General features: G+C 44.9%; 2 protein-coding genes across 2 annotated transcripts; both read right to left on the bottom strand.

Annotated features, from left to right (window-relative positions):
* Window positions 1–792: 792 nt before the first annotated feature.
* Window positions 793–3,380, bottom strand: LOC136424291 (toll-like receptor 13). Its single transcript, XM_066412838.1, has one exon. It carries the CDS (start codon window positions 3,342–3,344, stop codon window positions 906–908), a length of 2,439 nt encoding a protein of 812 aa, XP_066268935.1. The 5' UTR covers window positions 3,345–3,380; the 3' UTR covers window positions 793–905.
* A 5,361-nt stretch (window positions 3,381–8,741) lies between these two features.
* On the bottom strand, window positions 8,742–14,575 carry LOC136424280 (glutathione hydrolase 1 proenzyme-like). The gene is made up of 10 exons (XM_066412827.1): window positions 14,364–14,575; window positions 13,898–14,099; window positions 13,429–13,589; window positions 13,009–13,158; window positions 12,155–12,291; window positions 11,362–11,549; window positions 11,165–11,274; window positions 10,353–10,483; window positions 9,887–10,012; window positions 8,742–9,466 (listed from the first exon to the last, which is right to left on the bottom strand). The coding sequence occupies exons 1-10, from the start codon at window positions 14,509–14,511 to the stop codon at window positions 9,326–9,328; spliced, it is 1,494 nt and encodes a 497-aa protein (XP_066268924.1). The 5' UTR covers window positions 14,512–14,575; the 3' UTR covers window positions 8,742–9,325.
* Window positions 14,576–16,973: the final 2,398 nt, after the last annotated feature.

Genomic DNA, 16,973 nt, shown 5'->3' with positions numbered 1-16,973 from the left:
GAGCCCAAAAGAATTCTAAAACGTACTAAATGTAGGTACCGTTTAGATTTGAAGTAAAACTAAATATTTCTGTACAGAGTACATTTCTACACTCAAAAACAATACGTTTACTTGAATAGTAACCACCTTTGCGTTAATGGAATCACAAAGTATGCACTCCAGAACAGTAACACTCTGACGATGAAGTAAAATTGATCTTGACCTACAGCGGCACAAGGGGCACATCATTCCATCTCCAAAGCACTGGCTCTGGTAATAGAGTTGTAAACAGCTTTTCCACATGGGACCATGTACAATGTGCATTACGTTCGTATCATGAATTGCATAGCATGCATCACAAACACAGTATTGATGATGATAAATGTACAAAAAGATGAATACATCTAGTACAATCATGTTTCTATGATTCTAATCATAATGTAACTGTCTACGTTTGAATCTCCCAATAGAATATTACACAACAAATTTCAATTGACACAATGCAACAAAAAATTATTTGATGAAATTTAAATATCAGTACGCTAATAAAAAGTAATACAGAATCATTGATGTAAAACTTTAAATCAAATCCAAGCAACAGTAAACACTGCAACGTCAACAGGATGTTAGAAATTGTAGTATGACAATGAATAAAGTACAGACAGAAAAATTAGATATACTATAAGAAGCTATCACATGAAGGCCTACAATAATCCCTTAACAGAGGCGGGGGGCGCCATAAACTTTATGCAAATTTTGATCCACTTCTCACCGAGTGACGAGGTCTATCTTCATAACGTGACGTAAATTCTTTGACAAACACCGGAGTTGGACAATGGAGTGTAAGATTTGGGTAAGTCCAATTTGCGTTGGAAATTGCAGTTCGACTTTGCTTCAGTACAAATCATCAGAAGATCACCTGCCGGCTACAGTGGTAGTAGAGGAACGTCGTCCTCATCTCCAAACCACTGGTCGTCTGGCTCTGGGAATACAATTTCATATTGCTGTTCCAGAATGTTCCGCATGGGGCCATGCACCTGCATTTCCACAATGTTCCTAACTGGAGCCTGTTCCGGAATGTTCCGTTCCGGGGCCTGTTCCTGCTGTTCCGGAATGTTTCTTACCGGAGCCTGTTCCGGAATGTTCCGTTCTGGATCTTGTACCTGCTGCTGAGGCTCTGGGTCCCGGGGTAGAGGATCGCCAAGAGCGTGTCGCAGCCGATCCCAGAATAGCGGCCGTTTCCTCACGTCGCCCGGCCACACCAGGTACGTGTCCCTCTTCATTACGGCGTTCAGATGGCGGAACCGTTTCAGCAGTCTGTCAGGAATCCTCTCCAGAAAGACTAGAATGAGACGCCTCTTTCCCCCCTTCTCAAACATGTGGTACTGGGCCATCTGGAACTCGTACTCGCACCACTGACTCTTCAGGAAGTTCCTGGTGATGAGGCAGACGGTTCTTCGACTGTTTTCCACGGCATCCGCGATGTTTTCCACAATGGGAGCGCCGACTGCAAAGTCCCTTTCGTGTATGACCAGGCTGTAGTCAGGTTCCAGATTCTCTATTGCTTCATGTACAACCCACATGACGTCCCGGTTGTTGTAGGCAATAAAAGCATCGTGCGTGTATCTGAGCGGCTCTTGGTTCTCTACTTCTCCAATCTTCGGTCTCCTCCACTTGGCCAACTGCCACAGGTAGTACTGAACACGGGCGATGTGGTAGTTGACCAGGAAAATGGTCATCATGGCGACGAAGATGCCCGAAGAGGCGAACACAGAAGCCAGGAGGCGGTTGGGTCGGAACCCATGACTACAGACTGTGTCAAAGAACTTTCGTTCTGCTGGATCCTTTCTATTGTTGTTATGGTGGTTCTGTGTCAACCCGTCTATCAAACGTCTTCCGTTCAGTTGCGCAGGACGAGAACATGTGTTGCGTCGGCCGAATTCAAGGTAGGGGTTGTACAAGTTGATCACCCTGTCGTATTTGTCAGTGGCCCACTCAACAAACCACATCAAGTTACAGTCACACAAAAATGGGTTGTCAGCAATGTCGATAGTCTCTAACCGGTTGACCACTTGACCCAGTGTTGTTTGATTCAACACAGCTAAATTGTTGCTCCTCAGATTCAGGTTCCTCAATCCGTAAAGACGACGAAAGGCGTCCCCAAACACTGCTATCTTGTTGAATGCCAGGTTTAAGTGTGCAAGATTACCCAAACCTTTAAATGTTTTCTCTGTTATGTACTGTATCTTGTTGTCACTGAGATCCAGGAATCTTAGCCGCGATAGTCCACGGAAGGCGGATTGGTTCACAGTGTGGATCTCGTTATGACTGAGATCCAAATGTTCCAGCTGATGCAACCCTGGGAACTGTCCTGTTTCAATACGCCGGATTTTGTTGTTAGAAAGAGTCAACGTTTTCAGGTTTCTCAATTTCGGTGCATGTGGAGAATTGGCCCAATTGAGCTGTATCCTTTCTATATGATTTTGATCAAATCTAAGTGTTTCTAAATTAGATTGCTCACATGCCATTCCATGATAATCAATAGAGGCGATACGATTGTTAGAAAAGTCGAGATACCGTAAACTTGCAATGCAGAATACAGAGATATCAATGTTTCCTATATTGTTGTACTGCAGATGAAGCGAAGTAATATTCCAAGGTTTGCAATCTCCGTCAAATTTGGTGAATGCTTCATTACCCAAATCCAGATCATTCGCGCTTTTCACACCATGGACGTCAACTGATAAAGGATTGCAACTTGCACATGGTTTTAGATATGACATTGTGTTTTTGTTGTTCATTATATTGTAGCTAAGATCAAGATAGTCTAATGTCTCCGGAAGTTGAGCCTGGAAAGTTTCGAAGTAGTTATGGCTCAAATCAAGATTAGTAAGAGAGGTCAGTCCTTTGAACAGGCACGCTGGTATAGGAGCAATTTCGTTACCTGTCAAGTTGAGATGCGTGAGTGAGGACAGTCCGCTAAAAGGTTGGTCATGTAAATTCGTCAAGGAGCCCGCCCCCGTCAAATCTAGCCTTTGTAAATGAGACAGGCCGGCAAATACTTCATTTTGTATGAATTTAATGCCGCGTTTAATCATATCTATAGACAAACTTTTTAAGTATTTCAGATCTTTTATTCCCGCTATAGCATCAGATGTTATTTCAATTTTCTCATAGGGAAATGACAACTTCTGAATCTGCGTGTGTCGGAGTTCAGGCAGAACGTCCATAATGTAGGAATGTTCAAAAGCGCGGATGTCCAACGTCTGCAGATGTGTGAGTGACTTCAGGAGGCCGGGCTCTACACGTATTGTAGCACCAGAAGCGGATAAATGTTTCAGAGAAAGTAACAGCGGCTGGAACATTTGAACAGAAAGGCTGAGTGAGTATTCATATTCATATGATATTATTTCTATACTCTCTAACTTAGACAGGTTTCCGAATAAAGGCCCGAAGTAGTAGTCACTGGCTCGTGGTAGAAAATAGAGACTAATATTTTGAAGGTTGTACAGCGGCGCCCACAGCAGGCGTCGTTGTAAAAACCCACCTCCGCTTTGGACCCCTTTAATGGTGGTATTTTGATCCTCTTCTATTGCGTCGCGGATCGCGAGTTCCACTATCCTCAGACTTTCCAAAGAAGTCAAAGAATCAAAAATGTGATCCGGGATACTGCTGATATTCACAGCGAGATCTAAATGCCTGAGTGTAGATAACCCCGTGAACACTCCCTCACTGACTGTCTCTGAGGCAGTCCAAACGGCCAGATAGTTCAGGTTCCGCAGATCTTGGAAAAGTCCATTTTGAAGAGAATACATCGGCGGAGTTTCTTTTCCCCATCCACAAAAGCCTTGACCAGTATACAGGCTCCATCCGAATCCTCTTAAATCAAGGCGTTCTAAATTCTCCAACCCAGCGAACGTACCGACCTCGATGGTCTGTAAACTATTATCACACAAGTTTAAGGATTTCAGGTTTGTTAACCCACTAAACGAGCCGTTATGCACTTTTGTTATGTTGTTATGATCGAGAATTAAAGTGATGACAGACTCGGGGATGCCGGGCGGTACTTGGGTTAGACGCGCGCGAGTTTGTTCCACCATCGGATCCTCCCCTTTACACACCACAGTTGTTGAGTTCCAGGTCTGACACACGGGCGGGAGAAATTGTCCTCCAACCCGTCCATGTTGGGTGATGAACGCGGAAACCACAGCTAAGCAGACTGCGAGAAGAGCGGGTGTAGACCCCATGTCAATCTGTTATGTTCTGGTGGATTCTTCTAGTTGTGAACCTTTGGGAAAAAAGAACATCTGGTAATTAATATCTTTATGAGCCAGGAAGGGAAGGGTTGCGGGAACGTTGCGGATATTTGCTGACTGTGCATAAATTCATATTCGAGGGGACTGTATTTACCGGTAGAAGGGAAAAGGAGGTTTGAAACCACCTGAAATATGTGAATGTATATAACCTTATCACTGTTGACTTCCTTTGACCAGCCTTTCCGGATGACGACAAACCTTTGACGTGAAGAAAGTGCCTGCCACATGGGTAGAATCATAATATAGACTTTTATCCGCTGGCCAATGGTTAATACATGGTTTTTGCGTGACGGGAAAGCAGAAGTGATCCATCAAGGTGGTGAGGCTGGTATGCGAATTTCAGACTAATGTACGATGAATAATAGGGCGTGTTGTGCGGAAACTAAATATCCAGACGGGTTAGTATTGATCCCTGCGAATGACGGCAACGAAAGAAACTGTGAAACATACAGACTCTGAGACACACACACACACACACAAACAAGAGGCGCCCTTTTCTGTCTCTGTTCTGATACATTTTTCCCCATGCACTTGTGTGGCGAATTACTCGCTTTTTTCGGCCGCACTAAGCATTAACAGGTACAAAATGCAGATGTTCCACCACCTCATACCTTCGCCAAATGATTTTAACCTTTATGACTAACGTATTACTGTGTTTCTCATTAATTATGAATCCTACCAGTTGATTACCAGTTGATTGTCTTAAAATATAACATGTCCAAAGTATGAGCTTAACAAATTAACAAAGTAAAAACTTTCCTCATCAATTATGCAAATTAGATACTGATTTGCATAAGAAGTATCTAATCATGTACATCATTACTCAAGTTATCTACTTACCAAAAATCATTACCATCCATTAAGCCCTTCTTGAGTTATTCCCTTCCAAAGTCAGATGCAAAACTTGCTCCTGCAGCTCCAAAAAAGCCACTAGGGGGCCCAAACCGATACCACTCACTGTCTGTCCAAAGATCTATCTACCACTCAAAAATCGGTTCCATAGCATTTCCAGAACACGAGATATCAAAACAGGAAGTGCCACTGCAGTACCGTAATAAGCCGCTGGGTGGCCCAAAATCTAAACGTTTTCAAGTCTCATCAAAACCTACCAACATACCAAATACCAAGACAATCCATCCAGGCATTCTCGAGTTATGCTGGTCCACTACACACAAACGCTACCCTATGCATAACCTCATCGGCGAAGGTAATAAAAACGTAGCCTAAAGGATCAGCTTCTAAGCAGTACACAAGAGGGCGACTGCCATTTCCAAGGCTGAACCGGTAAACTATTTTCCTCCACGCACCCCTCCCCATCCCGTCCCACCACACGTATACAAACGATACCGAACCATTCTAATTAAAGGAATGAACTGATATAAAATGAAGAAAGTAAGAAATTTGAAAACCCACCTTCTCAGTAAGCGCGGATGGGACGGCCGTCTCTCGTCTGAAACACCCGTCGGTCTGCGGCCTGCTCACAGGACTGGCACCTGAGCTTTCTTGTTCCGCTTTGTTTGAAATGTTTACCGCACAGCAGTCACGGTCTGTGGGGAGTGTGACAGTGGTTATTGTTCCTCATGAAGCTAAGAAGGAAGTTTGAATTTCGGCCGCTCGAGGTTTCCTTGTCAAGGCATGCAGGTGCCAGGTACGTTAAGGTATATGTCTTGATAGACCAGCTATCCCTACCCCAATTTACCACTTTTGTTATTCACAACGAATTCCATACGAAAGCAAGGCCTGTTCCAAAGGTTACTATACTACTGGAACATATTCTAACAACACACGACTGTATTTTTCTACAGTTCCATCAGAAAACATGACGCCTGTTTGTACATGTAAAAATCACGACGTACCGATCGCCTAAAACCCTGAATCTTGCGGTTGGACTTTAAACTTCAGCAAAAAAAAATACGGGAACGAAGATCCACATGAACTGTCGTACACTTCTATCTATGTACTTTCTGTGCCACACACTTCTATAGAGTAAAGGTGACGAAAGCTATGTAAGAGTTAAAAGGCATGGCAATTACAATGTTTTGACTCGTCTGGGATTTTTATGTGTTTATGTAGTTATGGGGGCCAATCCACCTTTCAAACTGCAGCAAGACCACAGTGGGAAGCACTTCCTAAATTACGTTTGTGAAGGTTAACTTCCGAAATTAGTTTATGGTTATGGCCCCTGGGCTCAGAATCTGTCATTTTAATCACCACCTCCACCCACCTGTAAATATGACCGGGTCATCTCAGTGTTTTGGGAGCGGTTCATGCGTGACGGGAAAGCAGAAGTGCTAACGCTGCTTTGCAAACTTCCCTTTCAGTAAGATGTCAGACTCAGGACAAAACTGTGCTGGACGTGTTGTGCGGAAAGTCAATATTATTCAAGGCGCTACAGGCGACACTTAGTCATGATCAATGTAACGTTACCATATTCCTACGAATATACAGTTGCAAGCCTAATCGAAGCCCACTCTTCGCCCTCCACCCCACCCCGCTCCAACATAGGCATACATACGGTACCGAGCCATGCAAATGAAAGGAATGAATGAATCTAAAAAGAAGGCAGTTGTAAAGTTAAAACCCACCTTCTCGGCAAGATACCTGCGAGAAGATCTGAACCGGCGGTGGGGGCGGCGCGCGGAAGGGACGGCTTCTCTCGTCTGAAACTCCCGTCGGTCTGCGGCCTGCTCACAGGACTGGCACCTGCGCTTTACGTGTTTCGTGCTGATTGGGTGACGGATGTTGTTGACCATGCACGTACCGAGGAGCAGCCCAAGCGTTTCCTCGTCATGACACGCATGCGCAGGTGCCATGTATGTCAAGGTGGCTATCCCGTATCATAATAACACGGCGCTTTTTTTTGTTGTTGCAAAATCAAGGCTTGGTTGGTCACTTTAACCCTACTATAGCTAAACGTGCTACATACTCCGTGTGAAGCACAACTAAAGCCAGGCTTGGCAATGTTCCGTCTAACCCGGTGATCCCGCTTTGACTAAGATTACCATGCAACTTGTACAAATGAAAGCATTGCCTTATACGTAAACAGCAAGGAAACTTCCTGACCTATAGCTACTAGGCACTACAAGGTGAACTACAACAACGCTGCATGAACTTTCAACTCTTTACAGGCAAGGTACGTCAGTTGTAATGTGTTAGTAGACATGTTACAGAATATAGTTTTGGTAATGGTCCTGCTTACGTATCTGTATATGGCTGTTTGTGTGAACATCGATTCGCTTTGCAATCTATATTTACATATTTGTGACTGGACAATATCGCAATTCGATACTCCTTATTTGCATAGTCGGGTCACACTAAATAAATCAACCGGGTCAAATAAACTGTATGTTGGGGAAAATTGATGTATGTTTGACAGAAGTCGCTATGCTTCTCTGATGTAAATAACGAAAAATGGCTTGAACCTTGTTAAATACGGCCGAAAAATTAATTTGGACTAGGCGTGTCCCTTAGCGTAACCCAACGCCAGTGCAGCGTGCACTATGACTCCGGGTGGTCAGCCTGGCTGGTAAATTGCATGTATCATGCAAAATAGGTTGCAAAAACAACTGTTAAGAATGACTGGACAATTTTCAACCCTTGACAGGCAAGGTAAGTCAGTTGCAACGTAAATATGTTACAGGAGTTGTCCTGCAGTTACAGATTATTTGTTGGGTGTTTGTTCAACCTCGTTGGGTCATATGTTCCCCTCGCTCGCACCAGGTTGCCAGTGTGACCTTGTAACATTTGCTTCTATTCTACGTGTAGTTTCGCTTTCTCACCATGCAAAAGTTCATACCTTACACAGTACACATAGTAAAGCTACACAGTACACACTGCTACATAGTAACGTTTCATAGTACACACTACTATATAGTAAAGCTACATAGTACACACTGCAACATAGTAAAGCTTCATCATATAGTACATACTACTACATAGTAAAGCTACATAGTACACACTACTATATAGTAAAGCTACATAGTACACACTTCTTCATAGTAAAGCTACATAGAACACACCACTATATAGTAAAGCTATATGGATCAAACGGGACACTGTCATTTTGGCGCCTGTCTTTATTCAGAATAGAAAATCCAAAACTTCGCCTATGTGTGCACCGGTACCCTATAGAGACTTTCACACAAACTTTGCTACGACTTATAGTTAGTTAGCATTTGATCATCCATTCAGCCGATGATTTGATTTCATCTATCACTATCAAATATAAAACCCTGCTCAAAGGACTTCCAAATCTATCCTATTAATGACTTTAAATTCCTTTCTCTACCTAATTCAATACCAAATAATTTCATTGTTACCATTAAATCTATTGCATAGTTGCCAATGATAAACAATGATTGCACGAGTATTCTGTCAATTTCGTGAATTTTATTCAGCGTCATCCGAATTTGGTATTGTACACGCACTTCTGCGTTTTACATGATTTTGACAAATTGAATAAAAGCTGAAAATATTCTATTTCTAAAAGTATTCCACTTCAAATGTCATTTCTACGTGTAATTCAGTATCCGATGACCCTAATTGGCCATGGAACTCCGTTATTCAGTCGATACTGCCATACATGAATTCGAGTTATACAAGCACTATATCCAGCACCAGGAATTCTGCTAAAGCGAACAGCGAACTCGAAGTATAAAGAACCATATTGCCAGCACTTTGAGATCACAAAAGGACTACATATAAACTACGATCACTTAAAAACAGCTTTCTGTGTGTATTGGACTTAATTTTCCAGTTTACAAGCTTGAAAGTTCATACAAATTATTCTGAAGCAAAGGGCTCTACAGCCGTCCCAAATAGAGACGGGGGTGCCATAAACTTTGTGCAATTTATGATCCCCTTCTGGCCACGTCAGGTGCTCTATTTGCATAACGTGACATCACAGAAGCAGTGGATTGCTCATTCATTGACAAAGACTGAGATCGGACAGTCGAAAATTTGGGTCCACAATGTTTCTGCTGGAAGCTACAGTTAGACCTTGCTTCAGAATGCCAGTTAACACGTTTGCTTTAAAACCCCGAGGGGAAACCTCCTTTAAGGGAGTCAGAATGGGCAGTGATGTCAGCGCCGATCTTCGCTATGGCCTGGACTATAGCGGAGCCCGCCTCCTTGATCCTGTGACCTTTCTCTCGCAGTCCTTGCAAGACTTCCTGGAACAGATAACCAGATTTTGGCATCAAACACCTGCTAGCCAGGAAGTAAGTTTAAGGTGTTCATGGGGCCACACTGAAGCTTAACGGTGTCTCAATGTTTCCTTGACTCCGAGATATATTGACTAGAGAGTGCTCTTTATTAGAACCATGTGCTTGTAAGAGTGGCCGAGCTAGTGTTACATCAAGAGCTCGTTATATGTAAGTGTCAGGTCCCTACATCACATACTGTTTTCTCTGCTTGGCACTCAAAATTTGGCAAAGAGGATGGGAGTTGAACACACACACACCACTATACCAGTTGACTACTGGTGTGGTGATTTCATAAAATTGTGTGGCCCAAGGCCTATTGGAACACAGATGTGCGCCACCCTATGTACTATTGCACCATCTGAGGCGGGAATAACTAACTGAACCCACCTCTGGTGTGAACGGCCTAAACTCTTCCACGTCGATATGCTGCGGCCTCAGCTGGTGATGCAGGCGGGGTTTCTCCACGGCGTCACCGATGTCGTCCAGTCCGAGCCACAGGTGCTGCATGGTCACCTGCGTTCAGCGACAAGGCAATACACCGTTTTTTTAAGTAATCAAAGAGCATAGAAGCCATAACGAAGCCATTCTATTATCAACACACGAACGCACTCACGCAAACGCACATACAGTACACACACATTGGTGTCTGTAGAAACGATTTTGATATACTAGTAGCACATTGAATAGATTTCTAACGATGATGTGAATATTACATAGGTGTTTTCGGAAACAAATTAAGTAAATGATAACAGTTTATTTTTCTTCACACAATTTCAAAAAGAATTCATTTCCATTGATCTCAATCTGACAATACCTATGGTCGAAATAGATTACAGTTGCAATTTTTTCTTACGTAAGCCGTTGCCGTGGTGATTTTCGATCCTCCCGAAGCCCCGACCGCCATTCTGACGTCATTGTTAGAATCCAGGATGATGCAGGGCGTCATGGACGATAGGGGGCGCTTTCCGGGCTCGATGAAGTTTGCTGAAATAAGCAAGATTATGTCATGACTTGGCCTGAGACGGGTGTTCCGGATCGTGTGATAACTATCCGGATCACATAGGGTTCGGGAGTTGTATTACACAGGCTTCCATAGAATATTTCGAATGCATTTCGAGCGCGCCGGTTGCGCCGCCGTCGGGAATTCGAATACCGGATTCGGAGGTTAGAATCAATGTTGTTACAGTTTCTCGTTCGAGGACACAAAACTCCCTCAACCTCTGGCGCATTCCGCATTGAAATGTGTGTTTTCAAGATAGAAATAGTCTGGAATAGTCAGATGACATCGTTCGGAATTACCCATTTCAATCAGAGGTCCAATCACCCCCCCCCCAACTTTCGTTTTTGTATCCCAGATATATCCGGGCCTGGCAGCGAAAGGGTTTTAATTTGGCCCGGTCCCATTGCTAAGATTGCCCATCGTACGTACCTGGGGAGGGCGAGATCCCGTAAGCGTTGGTGAGGTTTGGGATTGTCCATTGTACGTACCTGGGGAGGGCGGGACCCCGAAAGCGTTGGTGAGGTTTGGGATTGCCCATTGTACGAACCTGGGGAGGGCGGGACCCCGAAAGCGTTGGTGAGGTTCGGGATTGTCCATTGTACGTACCTAGGGAGGGCGGGACCCCGAAAGCGTTGGTGAGGTTTGGGATTGCCCATTGTACGTACCTGGGGAGGGCGGCACCCCGAAAGCGTTGGTGAGGTTTGGGGAGGAGAAATCGTCCATCTCGTTGTTCAGGAGGATGCCTGTCGACGGTGATCGTCTCTTTGCGCCGAAACTACGGACACAATTGAAGAAAACGAATCATACAACTGCAGAACTGTGACAATGCCGAACAATACCAAAGGATGTAGGATGTACTTACTACGTGTTGACGGTGCTGGTAACGGCCACGGCGTCGCCGTTAGGCGCCATGACGGACAGGTGTGACGTGCCGCCGTCAGGAGACGTCACGTAGGAAGGGCCGTAGTACGTGTAGGGGTGCGTCGTCAAGTCGTCTATCTGTAGTCGCAGGGAGTCGGCGTAGGCGCGGGACGTCATGTTTGTGACGAGCTTTTAGGGCAGAAAGATATTTCAATTTAATCCGGACTGTCACTGTGGTCAACGCGAGTTTCGGAATGGAGCAAGTTTCGGAATGGAGAACGTTTCGGAATGGAGCAAATTTCGGAATGGAACAAGTTCCGGAATGGAGTACGTTCTGGAATGGAGCATTTTTTTGAATTGAGTACGCTTTCCAATGGACCACGTTTTGGAATGGAGCAAGATTCGGAATGAAGTGCGTTTCGGAATGGAGAACGTTTTGGAATGAAGCAAGTTTTGGAATGGAGAACGTTTCGGAATGGAGCAAATTTCGGAATGGAACAAGTTTTGGAATTGAGTACGTCTTGGAATGGGCCACGTTTTCCAATGGAGCAAGTTTTGGAATGGAGAATGTTTTGGAATGGAGAACGTTTCGGAATAGACAACATTTTGCATGTTTTGGTATGGAGTGCATTTCGGAGTGCAACACGTGGGAAAACAACACTGGGACAAAGTCAGTAGCATCCACCTAAAGTCTTTTCCCTTCATTGACAGTCATTTGAAAAAGAAGGATGATAACTTAAAACTAACAGGTCAAGGAGAAAGGATTTATACAAGCGTAAGCGTTCTAGGCAAACCTCATCTACGTCTACGAAGTTGGGATCTCCGAGTTCGGTTCTCTTGGCGCAGGCGAACTTGAAGGCCTCCACAATCCTGTGGTACGTCAGGACCTGGTTATCATCTCCGTCCACACTGGAGGCGTCCAATCCGTAACCTGTGGGTTCAAAAAGAAATCGATGATCTCAATATTTAGAGTTTTTATGAATTTCTCGCTAACTTTGTCTTTGCATTTCCCTGCTTTCCTTTGAGACATTAGACCCGAACACGGCACCCACTTTGGACCCGGACCAAACCCGCCCTGAAAGTCTCCAGTTGCACCATTTGCAATATGCAAATAACTGCGAACACAAACCAGGACAAACAAACACACAGACCAAAAACAATATTGGCATTGTAAAGTCTGGATGTCTCATCGATGACCGTAACTGTAACTACTTTCGGGCGCCGAAATGGCTTAGTTGTGAAGCAAAAGACAAGCAGCGATGGACTTATATTAGACAATGTACAGAGCACATACACTGTTAGGGACTGCCAGCTGTGGTTGCAGTTCACCATTAATGCGCCAGAACTTGAGTCCTCAAACCACAAATTGTAGGAACATCAATTCAAATATCCAAACCAAGTTTTCGCGAAGTGCGTTCGAATTATTTGACGGAAGCCCGTTTAATACAAGTAGAAGCCCCAAAATACCACCCGGTCCGGAACACCCATATCGATGGTACATGAAGTATGGCAAAAAAGAGAGAGTATAACACGGTGTATTTCGCATTAGCCGATTTACCAGCCCGACCGTGAGTAGGATCATCCGAAAGGCCGGACTGTATGTTACGGTATCCCACCGGCTTCTACTTGTTTCCCAATGCCTTCCTACCGGCCATGATGTTGAGGATGAGACTTAAGACGGCTCCGCTGGCTGGAGGAGGCGGCGACAGGACCGTCAGACCCCCGTCGAGAGAGATGCTGAGAGCAGACGTCACGTATGCCTGGTAGTCACTGAGGTCCTGCTCTGTGATGATCCCACCTACAAAATACAACATCTTCTAATCCTTGTAACTTTTATCATTGCGTCAAAAAACAGCTTTTTTCAAACGGTTGGCACAATCTCCTCATATAGAAAACCTTAGAAAAACTACATATTTGTACGTTAAAGTAAGATCATTACAGCTTGAGCTATGAAAAATATAATCATTCGTCAAGAAAGCCTGAGTTGAAAATACATTTTCTTGTGGCCACTACACGACTGCTTCCATTGACCGAAACGTAACCAAAAAGGGAGCAATCTTTAACTTACCTGCCTCCTTTATGTCATCTACTAGGTTCTTGGCGATCTCACCCCCGTAGAAGGTGTCTGCATTTCCAGTGGCAATCGCACGGAGCGTCTCTGCAAGCTTGGGCCGCTTCATGATCTGGTTCTCTCCCAAAATGTTGTTGTTCTCGTCGCAGAAAACCTCACTGGTAAAACATGCAGAGATGGCGATGAATATGTTTGTTACAAAAGAAAATAGTTCATACATGTCTGAGCAGATAATAGGGTGTGCACATAACGGCTTATAACGGAATGAACATGTTGTAGAAAACCTATTGGTTGGAAGGAGCTTTTCAAACCTCAGAGATGTATTAATACAGTCACATTTGCAATACCACATTGGACTTTTCATGGACCACGAGATGGTAATGAAATTACGTTAGATTTAACAGAAGAAAAATCAGAAACAAGGGGCTAGAGTTTTCTAATCAGTTCACTTCGCTAGTCTACCTACCACATATGGCTGTCTGGGTTCTTTATCTCATCCTTGACCGTGGTATCTTCGAGAGCAGCAGCCATCGCACTGCCGATACAGAACCCCTCCTCGGCCATCCGTATAGCCGGTTGGAACAGGTCTCTCCACGGCAGCTTCCCGTATTTCTGGTGAGCCTCCCAGTAGCCTCGGATCTCACCTGGTACGGCAACGGCAAGTCCGCCTGGAAACAATGTAAAAGTGAGAGTGATATCAGTCCAGTTTAGTGAACCACTACTTTACACTCCGGAGGCCCGTCCGAAGGACTGTGACCCATTCTAATAGTGTGGTCATATGCATGACAACAGCCGAACACGTGACATCAATAATTTGCTCAAAAGTTTATAGGTCCGCCCGTCTCTGTTGGGTATTGACAGGGACATTATATCACATACTAGTGAAGTTAAAAAAAAGGTTAGAAACTATGAGTACAGTTCAACGCTAATACCTGTTGTCGAGGAAGCATCTTCGAACATGTCTTTGGAGGCTCCCGCGGGGGCGGTCTCTCTGGCAATGATGACATCTGCCGTGTTGGCCGTGGCGTTGTACACGGTCATGATGAACCCCCCTCCGATCCCCATACTGTGCGCGTTCATCAGCCCGTTGCACAGGAGAGTCGCGATGGCGGCGTCCACGGCCGAACCGCCCTTCCTAAGAATATTACTGTGGATACGGAAGACAAAGGGAAGGGTGTTGTTTATCTTTATATTGTTTGTATTGCTGGTCAAGATGAGGATGGGACTAGGTGAGGTGAGGTATTGCTGGTAAACCGCCTCATGGCGTAAGAAGCCAGGTTTGTACTGAACAGTGCAGGGTACATAATTCAGACAGATTTATTTGATTCACTCATACCATGCCCTCTCTGATCAGTGTGATGGGTCATTTTACGTGCTCGAGGCGTGGCTCTCCTAACACACGGAACCTCCATCTAAAGTCCTATCCGAGGGACGTCCTTAACCGAGACTAGGTACTCATTATCACCTGAGTAAATTGAGTGAAATTGCGTTAAGCGTCGTCCCCAATGACACAACATAGGGGCATGACAGATGATATGAACCCGGGACTTCTTGGTTCTGGGACGAACACCCTACCATGACACCACACTCCGTTAAGTGAATAAAAGTCTTCAAACTTACCTGCCGATTTCCGAACACCTTCCCGAATCTGCGGCGACGGCGGCGTTTCTGTACGGACCCTCGCTGCGCACAGGAGGGCTGGCGGGTTCGCATGGGTCCCCCACGACTTTTCCCACGACCTCGGGACAAGGTGGTTTCCTCTGGCAGATGGCCAGAGCGATAGCCAGGCCGATTATAATTGCTAAAGGGGGAATTATAAAGATGATCGGCAATGCTCGTCGGCATCTTTTACCTTTAGACCTTGGCATCTTCTTCCAGAAGCGTTGATGCGGCTGTTCTTGTTAACTGCATGAAAGAAGTTGTCGCGTGTTAGAAATAGTTCCTGACACGAGACGGGCCACTGACACTATATAGGGCCGGTTTATACGAGACACTTTTCACGACGTACGACGTTTGTCGCCGACATTCGCCTATGACACTCTTTGGTACACACACGACTGCCGTGAACCGCGACGCGGAAATGGGCTGCCTGCGACACTTTTCCGTTTTCACGAGGATGGGCTCCCCGCCGCGGATGTGTCGTACGTCAACCCTGGAAAAACGCCGAGGCGCATCGCGAGGCCTGTTTACACGGGTTAGAAAATCTCGCGACAAGTGTCGTAGGACATTCGTGGTATGTGCCTCGTGTAAACCGACCCTACGTGCATCCGCAGCTTACCGTGCCATGTCAAGGGGGGTAAGGGGAAAACCCTGTATAGGTACCCGTACCCGTATAGGTACCCGTATAGGTATACCGGTATACCCCTTTAGGGGCCCCAACAAGCCAGGAAACACGCTAGTATGATGGCCGTCATATGGGCACCCAGAACGGCTGTTTTTTTACGGTCTCCACATTGATATAAGACACAAACAGTTGACCATACTCGGTCAGAAAATAGCTGAACAATCATATTTTTGGATTCTCGGAGACCTTTCAACTAAACCCGTTCTGAAAAGAAATAGAAAAAAACACAAACTATCAACCTTTCCGCTTTTTATTATCTTCAGATGTAATACTTATGATCTGTTTGGCTGGAGCTGCCAGTAAACCTGCGTAAAACCTACAGGAAACGCCGTTCTCGATGCACGGAAGGTCCGCCATGCATGGCAGACGGAAAGTAGCCACTTATTGCGAGTTATTGGCTAGTTCTGACAGGCTCTCCGTACGAACTTCGTAATTCGCAAATTCCGTATTTTCCCAAACTCAGTCTTTCATAGAAATAAAAAGATCCTAAAATATGATTGTTCAGCTATTTTCTGACCGAGTATGGTCAACTGTTTGTGTCTTATATCAATGTGGAGACCGTAAAAAAAGCCGTTCTGGGTGCCCCATATGGCGGACGTCATAGCGTGTTTCCTGGCTTGTTGGGGCCCCAAAAGGGGTATACCGGTATACCTATACGGGTACGGGTACCTATACAGGGTTTTCCCCCTACCCTGTCAAGGGGCCGAACAGAGGTCTTCTGTCTCGGCGAGATTGGCATGAGTGATTGTTGTGTACTACAGTTGTGTGTGATTTTTACCGACGGTTAAGTTCTCGGTAGCTTGTGTCTGCGTGTGTGTGTTGGTTTGTTTGTCTGTCTGTCTGTCTGTCGGTGGACAGCATAACCCGAGAAGTCGTATAACGATCTGGATGGTACGCCAAAAATAGTTACTCAAGAAACTGGATAAACTTTTGAAACAGACGTTTCAGACAGCATCTTGTATGTTTCGTCAGTGACTGACCTTCATTAACAGATCTGGATGGTATTTCGTCTGTTGGTAGAGGTTTGCAAAAGGAAGAAATAAATTGTGCTAGCTACACCCTTATTTGCATGATCAATGAGGCAAAAGAAATAGAAAAAAAATCTAGATATGTCATGGAGGTATGAGGTCTCTGAACTCTTGTTACATACTGTGTGTACTATTGGGTCGTTACGGGTAAAATTCCACAGCCATGACTC

Source organism: Branchiostoma lanceolatum, chromosome 1 (genome assembly GCF_035083965.1).
Source record: "Branchiostoma lanceolatum isolate klBraLanc5 chromosome 1, klBraLanc5.hap2, whole genome shotgun sequence".
Lineage (NCBI taxonomy): Eukaryota > Metazoa > Chordata > Leptocardii > Amphioxiformes > Branchiostomatidae > Branchiostoma > Branchiostoma lanceolatum.
This window is presented reverse-complemented; position numbering and strand designations above follow the sequence as displayed.